Source organism: Vicugna pacos, chromosome 1, assembly GCF_048564905.1.
Source record: "Vicugna pacos chromosome 1, VicPac4, whole genome shotgun sequence".
In the NCBI taxonomy this organism is placed as follows: domain Eukaryota; kingdom Metazoa; phylum Chordata; class Mammalia; order Artiodactyla; family Camelidae; genus Vicugna; species Vicugna pacos.
In genome coordinates, this window is record NC_132987.1 from 10,363,478 (window position 1) to 10,378,943 (window position 15,466).

General features: G+C 45.3%; 1 protein-coding gene and 1 long non-coding RNA gene across 4 annotated transcripts in view; one reads left to right on the forward strand and one right to left on the reverse strand.

The window, feature by feature from the left end:
• LOC102540481 (ubiquitin-conjugating enzyme E2 E1) overlaps nucleotides 1-15,466 on the forward strand; it is a 67,640-nt gene that overhangs the window by 49,225 nt on the left and 2,949 nt on the right. For 2 of the 3 annotated variants that reach the window (XM_072949369.1, XM_072949382.1), the window contains exon 4: nucleotides 14,911-15,043. In XM_072949369.1, the coding sequence (XP_072805470.1) occupies nucleotides 14,911-15,043 (133 nt within the window). Of the gene's footprint in view, nucleotides 1-2,217; nucleotides 2,304-14,910; nucleotides 15,044-15,466 lie in introns of those variants that run through there. The other variant, XM_072949395.1, reaches the window with a different exon arrangement.
• Nucleotides 12,102-15,020, reverse strand: LOC140689216 (uncharacterized). Its single transcript, XR_012064109.1, has 2 exons — nucleotides 14,889-15,020; nucleotides 12,102-12,685 (listed from the first exon to the last, which is right to left on the reverse strand). It is a non-coding gene; the product is annotated as an uncharacterized lncRNA (long non-coding RNA).

Consider the following 15,466-nt stretch of genomic DNA (forward strand, 5'->3'; position numbering starts at 1 on the left):
GTTAATACCCATCACCACACACAGTGACAATTTTTTTTCTTGTGATGAGAACTTTCAAGATCTCTCAAATGTATTGTTACCTGTAGTCACTGTGCTGTGTATGACATCCCCAGGATTTATTTTATTATTGAAAGTTTGTGCTTTTTGACCACCTTCACTCACACACACACCCCCATCTTTTCTGAATGTTGTTTTAGCCATTTTGTTGTTTCACTGAAGCAGTATCTTCTATTCCTCTGGATATTAATGATAAGTTTATTTAAACATTTCCTTTGTAATTTCTGATCTAATTGATCAGCTTGCAGTTTGTTTTGCTCTTTGTTTGCCATGTTTTGGGTAGCCATCACTTAGGGGAGCCTTTAAAGTCAGTCTGTGGCTGTTCCGTTGCCCCAAGGAGCCGGCCTGGGGCATGAGGGCCAGGCTGTGTGGTGGGAGCGGAGGATGGAGACTGGCCAAGCGTCACTTCCCTGCCCTCATCCACGTTCGTGTCCCCGGGTTCTGAGGCCCTCGATTTCAGCCTCTCTAAAATAAACCTCAGCCTGACAGGATTTCTGTTGCGGTGTAACAGATAACTGCGACTTTAGCAGCTCCCAACCGTACACGCATTTAGGACCTACAGTTACCGTGGGTCAGGAGTCGGGGCACAGCGTTGCTGGTCCTCAGTTCAGGGTCTCCGGAGGCTGTGACCCAGGATGCTCAGGGTTCACGGCCGGCAGTTGAGGGGAGGGTTCCTCTCCAGTCGCCAGGGCCAGTTTCCCGTGACTCTTACTGGGCCTGGCCTGACCTCGGCTGGGGTGATGCTGAGGGACAAGTGGTGAGAAGTCACCTGTCCTGGAGGGTCTCAGAACTCTGCTCGTATCCAGTTGGACACAGTCCTTATTCTAGAACCTTTCCCTGCATCGCTTTTAACTTCCACAGGCACTTCAAATTCCTGACACTTCCGGGGAGTTCATGCGGCGTGATGGCCCACACGGTGTGGGCTGCTGGGCGTGGGCTGAGCTTTCCTGACAGCCAGTTCAGGGTTCTGTCTGGGATGGCTCACGTCCTTTACGACTTGTCTGTTGTCTGCCAGCTTCTGTTGACCTTGCTTCCTTTCCTGCTCTTCCCATCTTCTTGGGTTTATGCCTTTTTAGAAAGTCTCTTGACTGTCCTGCTGGTGGAGCTTGGAGAAGAGATTGAAGTTGGTAAGTGTATTCAGTCACTGTCTTTGTGCACGTGTTCCAAGGTGGCTAATTCCCTCCTTAGGTTAGGGTTTCATTTTCCTGTATTTCTATTCTTTACCCTTGTTCTACAGTCCTGTGTGTGGGCTCCTGGTCACATTTTGTCCCTGTGAGCCAAACTCCTCGCCTTGGGCCTGGAGCAGTTGCCTCCTCGCCTCTTAATGAGAACTTTTCTTGCTTTTTGGCCTTTTCTGTAAAGCTTATCCTGAATAGGCATATATTTCAGCAGTTAGTTCTCTGAGAGTGTATTTCGTATAAAATTGGAAATTACTAGCTGACATTTTTGTCAGGACCCTTTTCTGTTTGGGGATAATGCTTTGTACTCCCTTCGGTATTAAATGATTAGAATCATTTTAGGAAGGGACTGTTACTAGCATGAGGTTACATATGCACTACATGTGTTCATTTACAAGCCAGAAAGGTGGCTGGCCAGTGGCCACCGGTGACAGTCCTGTGTGTCTGCTTACCAGTCCCGGTACTGGACTTGGGCGACTTGGGCAGCTGTGAAACGTCACATGTGGACGCGACACCTGGGCCTCTTTGGCACCGGCTGCAGCACCTAACTGTTAAAGCTTCTGTTGCTCTGGCTGAGCCGGAAGGGCGGGTGTAGAGAGCAGGACAGAGACCTGGCCGTGAGATTCAGCAGTGAGAAAGAAGCCAGACCTCCCCTCCGAGCCCAGCCCTGTATTTGACACACAGGGCATAGCTTCAGCCATTCAGCCTCTCGGCCCTCTGCAAATATGAATAGCCTTCCCTTTCTCTCCTGGCCAGCGGGGGCCAAGAAAGCAGCCTGCGACTCCAAGTGCAGTAAATAGCTCTCCTCACCCCCTGACCTGCGATTTCCTGGTGGTTCTGAATTGTAGATCCTGCAGAGGCGCGGGAGGTTGCGGAGGCCTCAGCTTCACAGAGCTCTGAGCAGCGGGAGGTGGCGCACCCTCGGGCAGGGCCTGACCTCCGCTCAGTGCAGGTCGATTCGTGATCGCGGGGCCTCCCGGTGCCGCTGTGAGCTAGAATGGAGCGGAGCGGAGCGGATCCGAAATCCTGGGCTACGACCGGGACCAAACCAACTTCTGAGCTGGGGAAGTAGATGTCATGTTCTATACCCGTTTTTAAGCCCCCCTCTTTTTCTCTCTGCAGTTTAGGAGCATAATATTTGGACTGTTACTCAGTTAAACTCATGCTTGTTTCCCAAAATTATCTTTTGATTTTAATTAAGCTAGAGTTGTGTGTGTGTGTGTGTGTGTGTGTGTGTGTGTTTTGTTTGTGTTTTGAGTGAAGGTAGATTTATTCAGAGAGATACATACTCCATAGACAGAGTGCAGGCCATCTTAAAAGGCACGAGAAAGGCTTAGAAGATATTCCACAGGCAGAATGTGGGCCATCTTACTCAGAAGGGAGAGAGCAGCCTTAGAGCCTAGGTCAGCTAGGAAAAAGGAGATTGGCCAAGCTGGAGATTTTCATCATTTTTGGAGTTGTCACATTATTTGCACAATCCCCTCTTCTCCACACTAAGTGCTCCGTGTGGTATGTATATATGTTCAGTTAAGTCATTTCTACAAATAAAGGGAATCAGTTTTTAAGAAATTTTAGTAACACCTCTTAGCAGATCACAAGATTTTCTTGTTCCTGTTTAATTCCAGCCTCCATCCAAATGGGACAGAGAAATGAAATAATAAAGTAGGAAAGGCAGACTAGTAAATGTGATTAGATGGACTTGGCGGTGAGTCCAGAGGAGGCAGTTTTATTAGAAGCTCTGTGAATACAGTGGAGAGAGTACCAGTGTAGGAAAGCCTGGATCGCATTGGCCAGAACTGTGACTTCTAGCTTCTAGGACTTTGTACAAACACATCACTTAACCTCCTGAATCTGTTTACCCATCTTTAAAATGGAGATAATGTTATCTTTCCTGATACAAAAGATTTGGGTAAAGATCAGAAAAGTCAAAGTTTATGAAAGGATTGTGGAAATGGTATGTTTCTCTGCAAAATGTTAGGTATTTTCTGCTTTTGATTTACGTTGGTTCTTGGAATGATATTTTAAATGTCCATATATTAGGTCAGAACAGACATATCTAATAAGTTCTGGAGAGTTGAATTCAAACTTTGTTTTGCTTGTACTTGGATAAATGTTCATTTACTTTATTAGGGTGTGATTTACATACGGTTAAATTCACGCACCTCAGTCTTGCATGTTTTGACTCTTTAGATAGACTTTGGACAAACCGAACAGATGATCTTAGCTAGCAGCTGGTATTTGGTAGGCGGGTCTGCCAAGTGGTCTGTCAGATCCCCCTGCCTTACTTTGAAAAGTACCTACCTCCTGCTGTTGCAGGAAGTGTGAGCCTCTTTGATTAGCACCATCGGGAGGGTTTGTAGTCTCTGAGCTCTGCCTTTGAGATCAAGGCAGAAAGAAGCGGGTAGGAGAGAGCCCTTGAGCTGAAGAGAGGAGGGAGGAGGCGGCAGGGAAGGGTGATGGCACCGCTCAGCTAGGTATGTCCAAGCTTGCAAAGTGAATGTTGGTGGGAGCTTTTATGACAGGGCTCCGAGCTGGGGATGGGAGCAGTCACAGTCATTTCCTATGGCTGACTTATTTGAGCTCTTCACCCAGAGATGTGGTCAACCAGTGGGCCGCTGTGGAAACTGTCGGCCTCAACGAGCAGGAATGAACTTGTCAAGTCTCCCTCCGCTCCTTGGTGATGCTGTTCTAAACCAGTCTGTGGAAACTGGGCTCGGATAGCCTAGATCGAGTACCCACCAGTCCCCTAGAGCCTTAAAGCACTGGCTTCCTGGTCAGAAGCCCTCCTCACCCCAGGGGAACCGTAGTTACTCCACTTTCTCCGTTACTTGTTCTACTTCTGGGTGGATTAGATTCTATTTCTCCTGCCCTTTGTAGAAGGGCAATACATTCTTATTGTAAAAGTGAAACATGATCATTTTTTAAATCCCAGTCGTTTAGATCTGTTTAAAGGAGAAAATAAATCCCCTGCATCTCACCCTGTAGGTGTGATCTCTGTTCACAGTTTGGTAATATGGTATTTCTTACAGAAGTGAGGTTGCTCTGCCTGCTGTCAGGAAACCTGCTTTGTCAGTTAAGCGTCCAGTATGGATTTCTTTAAACCCTGTTTAGTGTGCAGACTTCATCTCTCTTAAGAGCTGCAGAGTGTGCATACTACAATTTATTTAACTTATCTCCTGTTGATAATTTAGCTTGTTTCAAAAACTTTTAAATCATACAGAAGGTTCTTATAAATATCCTGATACTGTAGCCATGTGCACATGGCCAGTGATTTCCTCAGGTTAAGTTCCAAGAAGCAGAATTTCTGTGTCAAAGGGTATCCTGGGTTTATATTTGAATATGTTATGCCTAATCACAAACTAAAAGGACTGCTAATTTGCTCCCCCACAAGCAATGGAAGAGTGTCTGTTTCATCATACAATTAACACAGATTTTCAGTCTTACATTTCTGTGAGTCCTAATAGGAAAAATGTGCCTCGTATTTAATTTGCATTTCTCTGAGTCTGAGTAAGATTAAGAATTTGTTTATTGGCCATATACGTTTCTTTTGAGAAATGCCTGTGTACTTTTGTCCGTTGCTATTAGCATGTTTAACGTTTTTCCAAAGTCAGGATGTTAACCTGTAATCATGCACTGCGGTATCTTCCCCTCACCCTCTGATAAACTGTTTCTGGTATCTTTCTGTGAAGGATCTTCAGTTTTCGGTAGTCACGTATGTTCATGTTTTCCTCTGTGTGTAACTTCGTTGGTGTCTGGGCTTTGGTTCCCCCAGAAGGAGGCCGTTGAGGATTGGAATGCAGGTAGTTCAGTCGTGTGAGGAACACAGGAGGAGGTGGGAAGGAGGACGGGAAGAAAAGACTGTCCGTAAAGATGCCTTCTTAGCCCGCTCCCAAGCAGAAGACACCCGGGGGGAACTCCGGGGACCTGGGTAAGCGCTTGCCCCGGTTGTCCTGCCCAGCAATCAGCTGTTGTTCGAAGGCTCCTCTTGAGAAGTGTTCCAGTAACTTCTTGCTGTCTTACAAGAACATTCTAAACTACCAGTGTAAAACAGCGGCCTCCATCACAACCTTGTATGTCTGGGGCCGACTGGGCTGGGAGGACTCAGGTGACCGGGGGCTGGGACACCCGGGGTCCTCGGGCCTCCCCCACTCTGCATCTGTCCGCAGCGTCTCTCCAGGATGTAGGTCCGGGTAGTCAGACTTCTTATGTGAGATGTAGGGCTTCCTAGGTGCACAGACAGACAGCTTGGGGGAAGGGAGAGACCATCTCACCTTCTAAAAAATGACCTAGCTTGGGGAGTCACACTGTCTCCCTTAGGGAGGGCAGTTAGACTCTGCCTCTTGGAGGCGTGTCAGAGAACCTGTGGGTTGTGTTGTAAAGTTACCACCGCGTTAATTTACCTGCACTTCCTGCCCGTTGCCACTGACCGAAAAGCTGTTAGACACAGAGGCAGAGACAGGGCTGCTGGCGTTTGACAGAAGCTTGTTGGAACCTCAGGCCTGGGGACGCGGACAAGGCACCCAGGGCCTCGGCTGCAGGGCGTCCAGAGAAGAATGTCTCCCCACCCACTTCTGTTTCCTTCTAGCGCCTGTTTAAAGCTTTTAGTTTTTGTTTTGTTTCTTTTAACATGTGATGGGAATGAGTCAGACACTTGTTTCAATGGTTAGCCACTTATGCCGTAGTATTATTTTAAAATAATTTACCTGGCAGTTCTCATTGTTTCAGGACCCCATTACACTCTTGAAAATTATTACAAATACCAAAGAACTTTTTTGTTTATGTGGTTAATAATTAAAACCAAAACATTAAAAAATATTAGTAATTTATTTTAAACTAACAAAAAGCATGTTAACATATACTCCATTTTCCAAATATAAAAAACCTAGACAAGTGGTACTGCTTACCGCATTTACACATTGCTTTAACGTCTGACGTAAGGACGATCCTGTGTGCTTCTGCGTTCAGACGGTTCCCGGGTCACACTGCACGCCGTCTCAGGAAGACTGCACAGTACGACTGTGGGAGATGGAGAGGGGAAAAGGCAAACAGTGTTTTAGAACTGTGAAAACAGTTTTGGCCTGTGGGCTTGCGGAAAACTGCTCATCTGGTCTTTCCCTGGTAACGTCAATGCCAGCTTTAGCTGAAGGCGTTTCATCCTGCAAATCCCCATGCGCTCTGTGCGGAGGGAAGTTGTAAGGAGCTGGACCTCAGATGGGAGACGCCTGCTTGCGGTGTTTACTCAAAGCCCTGGAAGGAGGAGGCGGGCTGAGGATGAAGAGCAGAAAGGCAGCAAGATGGTAGAATCAGGAGCCGGGCAGGGGCTCCAGGTCGATCGGCAGTGCAGGGATGTGGCCTGGGGCCCCTCATAGATAGATTAAGCATATAACATCCAAATTGGAACATTTGTAAGGGCAATAAAATTTTAAATTATTATTAAATAAAAGCTTTATCAAACAATAAAATAACTACAGAATTCACACCATGTAATAAATGATCCCCAAAAGCACTGCAGCAGGATAGATCAGGCAGCTCCCTGGGCTCTGACGAGATGTGGAACCTCTTTCTTGAGCATTTACACTCCTGTCACTTCCCCGCCTGCCCCGCCTGGGGCTGTGCAGACAGCAAATGTGAGCGGATGGGAACCTTTATGATAATTGCGTAGCCAACGATGTGCTCTAGAATCTTTTCTCAGAACTGAGTAAGACCCAGTCAGTTCTTTTTTGAGAATTTTGGTCTTTAAATAGCTTTCCTTGTGACACCGTTGCTTTTGAGGACCAGCACTAAATGTGTGGAAGGTACCAGTGTTAACAGTGTGCCTTACCCCCCAGAAAGTCCAAACAGGACACTCGATTTCCGCCCAGCTGCCTCTCCTTTACCCTCAGTACAGTTAGCATCCTGATAGAAGAGCTGCTTGTGCTCAGCAGACCCTGTGGACGGAGAACTGGACTCAGTTGATTCTGGTTACAGTTGACTCTTGGACAACACAGGGGTTGGGGGCCCCTTGCACAACTTCCCCCAGACTTCAACTACTGATAACCTACTGTTGACCGGAAACCTTACCAATAACATAAACATTAACATTTATTTTATATGTTGTAGATATGTCTGCATTTATTTTATGCATTCATGGCATACCTAGGTTTTTCTTAATTTTTCAGTATTTCTTGGCTACACAATTCAGCTATGAATTTTCTCAAACTGTCGCAGGTCTCCCCAAATTTTCCAGTATATTTATTGAAAAAAATCTACTCATAAGTGGACCCTCACAGTTCAAACTGGTGTTGCTCAAGGGTCAGCTGTCCTCACTTAGATGGCGGATGTATGTATGCTAATAATACAAGCACTGCCCTGAAAAGTCAGGGCTCAGCCACTTGATGCTAAGGCAGACACCGCAGCCCTGCTTTCTTTTAGTGGGAATGGATGGGTAATCGCCTTAGAACTTGTGCTCTGACCATTTTTCTTATTTCTCTGGGAAAAAAGCAAATTAGAATTGTTCTAGGTCAGGCTTGTGTAGTTCGTGCAGAAAAGAGCTATGGTCTGGTCCTCCTTAATCCTGAACAGCGACCTGTTTAACCTTGCATAGGAAGGTGGCTTTTGAGACACTGGGCACCTTTTCATTCTCCGTAATCATTCCTGTGTGTCGTCCCCACCACCTGATTTTTTAGGCCCTTGGCTTGGGGCTGCTTTGCCATTTCACTTGCTTGCTGCCTACTCCCACTTCTGTACCACTAGTCTCGAAGTTAAAGCACACTGCATAGCTCAGTTCACTAAAAACTCAGTACTCAGCCGTCCCTGGTTGAGAATAAGGAACCCGATGGCCACGTGGGTTTTTAGGCCTGCAGTTCTTTCAGTGTCCCTACTGGAATATCTTTCAAATTATCTTGAAACTAGTTTTCTTTTAAAAATTGTGTCCTTACTCTGTGTGCATCGAATTCTTTTTCAGAATTGGAATATAAATTTTCAGAAGGGCTCTGTGGCTGCTTTTTTTCTAAAGCAGTACCATGTAAAATAAAATGCCAATTGAATGGCTAGCTGGGCAGGACTGAGCTTTTAAGGTGTTCTGTTTTTTCACCTATCTGGAAACGTCGTCATGTTATCTACACAGTGGTACATGTTTTGACCAGCTAGTTAAATATTATTAATTGCTATTAGGCCTACAAGCCCTGTAGTCTGTGAGGAAAATTACTACTGTCTAGAAACTGGAATCCGATGTAAGATTGTGTGCCCACATAGCTGTAGCATTCTGTGTAAGTCATCTACAGGCAGTCTGTTCTCTTCTGATTTGGAACAGATTTCAGAAATGAACTCTGCAGCTTCCGCAGGCCTCACATCAGCCTAGGGCTTCATGAAGAGTATGGTACAAATTCCTTTCAGGTTTGTCTACTTCCTGCCGGAGGAAGACCGTAGGTGCCCTTTCCCCAGTGTTGGCATAACAGGACTTCGGGGGCTTTGTGGGGAGGCTTCTTAGGGACATGGATCACACTATTCCCAGTTTTCCGTGTGAGTTAGTTTTCCCTCTTACACGTAGGCAAACGCACCCTCTGGACCCGCTCTGTTCCAGCACACCTGCTTAGATGCACAGAGGACCACTGATGCGAATTCTTATGTGAGCACCAGCCCTTGTGGGGAGTCCCTTGGGTTGGCCCTTGGTCTGAAAGTTCTTTCCAGGGGCCAGGAACCTGACATACGTGCCAGGCTGCACCACCTTGTTTGTATGAGGAGGCCCCTCGCTTACTGGGAAGGACTGTGACAGTGGTTGTGCCCTCCTTTTTAATAGCCCTCACCAAGCCATGTCACTCGCCTGGTGGTCACTTCAGTGAGGTTTTCTGATTTTTCAAGTTCCTTCTGCTACTCACTCTTAGATTACAGACGGTTACTGTTTTATGAAGGGATGCTGAGGACAACACATTTTTTGTTTTTGTTTTATAAAATTCCTCTGGTTGTGTTAAGTAGATCCCACGGAGAAAGGCAGCTTTCATTCCCTAGAGAGTGTGTCTACCGGGAGGTGATTGTGGGAGGTGAGGATTCCTTCTGGTAGATTGGTAAGATGGATTCATAATATTTTATCACATTCTTCGTGAATTTCTTAGCAAAAGAAGAGTATATTAAGAATGGACTTTGGGCGGTGTGTTTGCTGTGGGGAGCACAGCTCTGGTTGTGGATCTCCTCCTGTAAACATGCCTGAGTTCCGTGCATGCTGTGGATGTTGATCTCAACAGAGCTGAAGCAGCAGCAGGTTGATACTTGTTTCTTCCTGCAAAGAATTAGACAGTGAAGAAGGGAGCTAGATAATACAAATAGTAACTTAGAGCTAGAAGATTAGAAAGCAGAGTCGGTGTTTATTACCACTTAATGTCCTCCGTAGCTGGCTTCTCAAACGTCACTGGGCTTAAGAATCATCGGGAGACCTCGTTAAAATGCAAATTCTGATGCTTTAGGTCTGGGGTGGAGTCCGGGTCTGCATTGCTAGTAAACACCCAGGGGATGCTGATGTTCTTTGTCCGGGGGCCACATTTTGAGTAGCAGGGGTCTGTAGAGCATTGGGGCATATGCCAATCTAACTTTTAATAATAACTCCTGTATAATAAATGCTTTTTTCTGTACCAGGCCCTGAGCAGTAAAACATCAGAGGATGGCACTGGAGTGGGACAGTAGAGATTCAGACTGAAGCTCTTTTCTGCTAGCTGAATTTAGAGCACATTTTCCCTAAGGCAGGATTCTCAGCCTTGGCACTGTTGACACCTGGGGCCAAGAGCATTCTTCTTGTGGGGGCTGCCTGCCTCTCCCCACCAGGTGCCAGTAGCACCCTCCGTCCTAGTTGTGACATCCGCCTCCTGCAAGGAGACATCACCCCCGATTGAGAACCACTGCTCTGAAGCTACTGTAGAAATGTGGGGGTCGGGGGGATTTTGGGACGTGAGTGATGCACTTCATATAAGCAACTAGTTTGCTTCATTTACCATGACACTTCTACAAAGAAGAGGAAAGCATGTGGACTAGCCAGGCAGCAGTCTGCCACACCTGCTCTTCTGGGGATGATGAAGTTCACTCCACGTACCAGTTCTCCGTGTGCATGAAACGCCAGTCGTTGCACTGTGGGATGCTGTCGGGGTTATTTGGGGTGTTTAGATGGGTACAACCAAGCTGCTCCTTTGGTTGGTCCTGGGCCTCTACCCCTTCTAGGAATACGCTGGCACACTTGACAGCTGCCCCTCCCCACTCTCGCTGCTGCTGCTGCTGTCGCTGCTGTCCACGTGCTGCTTTGTGGCATGTTAGCTTCCCATCCTCTCATCCCTCACTTTTTTCTAGGGTGTGAGACCAGATAGTTAAGTTTTTTAGGATTATGCTTTAAATAACATCTGAAGTTTGGGTTTTCTGTGCTTGTAAGCAAGGGTCATTGCTCCCAATAAAAATTTAAAAATTGGTCAGATTGAAATATAATTTTTAAAAATGGATTATAATTTTTGCCTTGCTCTTAGGATGTTCTTTGTAAGAAATCAGTGATACCTTTTGAAAATTGAAGTGCAGCTTTGGTTTCTAACTTGAAATGGAAGCACAGTATAGTCTGGAATGAATTAGTACTGAGGATGGGAATGGGGAAGGAATGAGAAAAACACGATTTTATAACAAAACAAAATGAAGCTTAAACATTGGCCTACGTGGTTATCTTGGAAACGTTTAAGTCAACCCAGAGTACACATCAGACTCTAGTAGTAAGATTGCTCTAATGATAGTTTCTTTTAATTGGTTTTATTAATTTCTTAGGATTACATCTTAAATGACTTGTATTAATTACATTTTATACTGTTCAAATTCTACTTAAAACCATATGCGTTAAGCAAAAGTTACTACCAACTGATAGCTCTCTGCGTTGTGTAATTACCAAGATAGTGTTAATGAGACAGAACTGTGGCCTCAAGCCGCCCTGCCCGCGGCCACCGGGAAGACGGGTCCCCGGGTTGCCCGGCAGCCAGGAACGGCCATGAGGCGGGTCCTGGGCTGCGCTGCGTCTGCTGGTGGAGACACAGGGCCTCCCAGCCAGCCAGCCCACCTTCCTGTGCCAACAATAGGTTGTGGTTCCTGACAACCCCTGCATTGTTGGTGTATCTGCACGAAGTCAGAAACCCTTAATTGTGTCAAGAAAGAAAAAATTGTGTCAAGTAGAAATTATTATTTCCCTTAAAATGTTCACCGCAGCTGTATTTATTTTGACTAGAAGGAAAAAACTGAATTAACAGCACAGTTCTTTTTGCCTTGTATAAGAGTTCTATGTATTACACTTTGATTTTCAAAAGCGTTTTTGTTACAGAAAGAAACACCCTGAGAGGCAGAGGCGTGTTCTGGTTTTGCCCTCTCAGTCTCAGCTGCTTGCAGATCCCAATCAGTCAGGGTTCAGTATCCTCAGACAGGAGTACGTGTTTTTTTTGTTTCCATCTTTCCTTAACATCTTAAATTCAACCCCCCATCTTTCAGTTCAGAACTGTCCACTTCCTCATTACTTAAGACTGACTAGTAAACTCCTACCAGTGTTTAAAATTGGAGTTACATTTCTTACTGTGAAACCGAAGTATCCTCTGTTAAAGGGAGGGGGCGGAAGGCCGGGAATGGCGTGCTGGCCGAGGGTAAACCCAGCGGGTAGTTCCGCAGAGAAGCATGTGGGGTGCTGGCACAGGCCTTTCCCTGAACAGCCTGGGGGAGGCTCCTCCTTGACTGCGGCCTTCTGAGAGCTGCTGACTTCCACCTGCATCCCTCCCCTCCACCCTGTGCTCCCGCCGGGGCTCTGTCTGCCCAACTCTAGACCAGGAGATCCTAACTTTTGCAGTGAGAGTGGAAAGGGAAAAAAAGCAAAAGTTTTGCAGGCCCCTATATCATAATTTTTTTTATTCTACGATTCAGAAAATGCATGACAAAAAGCTAATTCATCCAATAACAGCCTTGAAATGGGCACCTAAAGTGTTTGTTCAGGCAGCATTGCTGGGTCTTTGCAGTGGGTTCTCAGACCCTTCACCGTGATTTCCAAACCCCCGGGGTAAGGACCCACAGGCCAGGGATCCGTGCCATTGAGTCTTTGACAAAAGCTCCTGTTTTATGCTGTATGATTTCAACTACATTTGATTCTACTCCACTTAGTATTATTTTTCAAAGTTCCATAGATTATTTTGATGAACCCAGTGAAATTTGGAAACCACCAGTTTTTTGTACAATCCATAAAATCTGTAGTGGTATGCTGTTAAACCTTTGATCTTCTTTTATCTTTTTCCTGTACCAAGGGTCAGCAGAATTGGGCCCATGCCAACATGTCACTTCCAGGGTTAGACTGACTTTGCTGTTATTTTGCAGCGTGGGGGTGGGGACTCTCAGCATCACCACGCTGACTGTGAGGAAGACAGTATGGCTACTGATGCATGTTCTAGATGTCCTTGCTTCTTCTCTTGGCCTTGGTTCCTCACCTGTAAAAAGAGGGATTTAGAGTAAATGACAGCCTTTTGCATTTAAGTCTTAGATACCAGGAATTAGATACAAGAGAAGAGTTTGTCTTTTTATCTGCAGCGTCTGTGTTAGTGTCTTCTTCATCTGCCTAGTCACTTTTCAGCTAACTCCAATCTGGTAGAAGGTATCATAGCTGTATCAGCCGGTGTCTTTAGACTTCCTGCCCAAGCACACTGCTGGATGCAAACATGTAGGCAGGTAGGCAGACTTAAGATGCCCAAGGACCAGTTCTAACCTCAAGACAATCAGCAATCAGCAGTACCCTTTCTCTAGAGGTGTCACTGCATGTCTTTAGAGAGAGAGGGCCGATGAAGAGCTCTCCCTACATCCCACCGTATGAAGACTATGGTCAGATGTCACGCAAAATCCGAAGTCATCCTTTTTTTTTTTTTTTAACTCAGAGATGGTCTCTGCTGCATGGCTTAATATTCGAGACAGTGTGAATTAAATGATCTCTCTCTCTTTACATACATGTAAAACAGGTTTTTAATACTTCTGGGAATTCCCATCACAAGGAGATACTAAGGGACAATACTGTTTGAGCCAGTGGGAATAATTATTGGCGACCACTGCTGTTCAATGAGATTACCGTGGGTCTGTTGTATTGTTTTAATTCTCAAAACGTTCCTGAGAGGTGGGTGGTTTACGCTGATGACTTGCTCAAGGCCACACAGCTAGTAAGTGCTCGCTCAGGGCAGCATCTGAACTCCTGCCCCCTGACCAGTCTGGGCCCTGACATTCCCCACTGGCCCCTGTTCTTTGCCTTCTTTTCTCCCTCCTTTGTTGCCACACCATGTTTTTCCTCCCCAACTTTCTTTCTTCTGGTTTTCTTTTGAGAGCTCACTCCCCTCAGCTATATGTTCCTGTTGTTCCTTCCACTCCAAATTTCAGACTGAAAGGGAAAAAACCCTGTGATGGGTTTGAGGAAAGTATAGGGCTAGAGGTAGGTTTTTTTTTTTTTTTTGCCCCTCTCCCTTCCTCTTCATCTTCTCTTTTTCTTAAATGAAGGAATTGAACTTCATGTGTAACCGGTTAGCAGAGGGACACATTGAAGACAGAGTTACCATCTTGTTCATTATGGAAACCGGGCCATCAGTAAGTGTCTGAGTGAATGAATCCAATTCACACCATACATTTATTTAAGAGAGTTTGGCCTGCTCTGTAGGAATTATTCTGTGTTGACTGGGACGTACAAATCTCTCCAAGTGAGGACTTCTTGTTTGGCTCACACACATTGTTACCCTTGAAGCAGCTGTGAATAGTTAGTTAGGTTTGAAAATGTGAAAATGTATAACTTAACACTTGACACCACCACCCATGTTATCACCCTGCTGGGGGCAGATCTTTCTAAATGAATAACTAATACCCTTTCCCAAACTTGTCTTTTTCTCTCCTCTCAGTATCAGAGTATTGCACTTAAGTTGCTTGGACAGGCCTTGGAGTTGGAGGGTCCATATTTTTATATTTTTGTCTATTAATATGCTTGAATACAGAGAACTCTGTAAGACAGCACGATGCTCCAGAACGGTCTCTGTGGCCACTGCTGCGTAACTAAGTGTAAATGACACGGATCTAACAGGTAACAGATAGATAAACGTCCCAACTAATCCGTAGAGAACCTGATACAGGATTCAACATATACTGGAATGAAAATTGAATCACTGGATACCTGTCATCCTTCTCCCACCCAGTGTGGTTTACCCTGTAAAGAGAATTGCAATCTGTTGGACTCCTTTTAGGGTAAAATTGTGGAGAAACGAGAATAAGGAGGGAGAGCCCCAGTCAGTCAGAAATGACGTAGCTGTGAACAAAAATTTGTCACTAATTTATGTTAATGTAATTCTGTGTGCTGAGTGGTGTTTCCTTTTTCGGAAAGTATTGTTTGCATTTTCTTATGTGTCAAGAGGAGGGTTTGAGAACTGAGGGGATTTCCTACTTCTTCACAGCTAAGTCGGCTTAGAATGGTTTCAACATTCTTTTACCATTTACTTGACCTAAAGGCCAGTGGGTCGTTGGAGCCTGCATCAGAGTGAGTCTGAAAGGTACTGGTGTTTCATGGAGAAAATCCACACATTAAACAAAAAGGGAGAAGGGGTGATCTCCGCCCCCTCCTTTTTTTTTCTGACACACTGTAAGAACTGGGATGTGCCACCATCTACTCACCTTCTGACATATCACTTCACAGTGCTGGTCCCAAAGGCGACAACATCTATGAGTGGAGGTCAACCATCCTAGGGCCTCCCGGATCTGTGTATGAGGGTGGTGTCTTCTTCCTTGATATCACTTTTACGCCAGAATATCCCTTCAAGCCTCCAAAGGTAAGATGCTCCCCCTGGTTATGCCAAAATGTACACACTCCCATGAAGGATTATCGAAGCTTTTAAAACTGAGTTTTTAATCACAAAAAATAGATTTCTGTTATATAACTGAGTTTTTAATCACAAAAAATAGATTTCTGTTATATCTTAACAAATCTCTAAGTACATTTGAACATATACAAAACGCTTCTTTGGGTGACTTTGCCTCATTTGGCAGGGGCCGTTTCTAAGAGTAAGTGCTTTGTTTTGATGGGGCGTAAAGTCCTGCTATGTACAGTAACAGTCAGCAACCCGTAAATGCCCTGTTTCCCACTCAACGGGACAAGTTTTTGAACAGATAGAAATGGTGTCAAAATATCTATGCACTAAAACAATTAGAGAGTCAGAATCTCCTACCAAACAAAGCCTTGGGTTCTGCTCCCT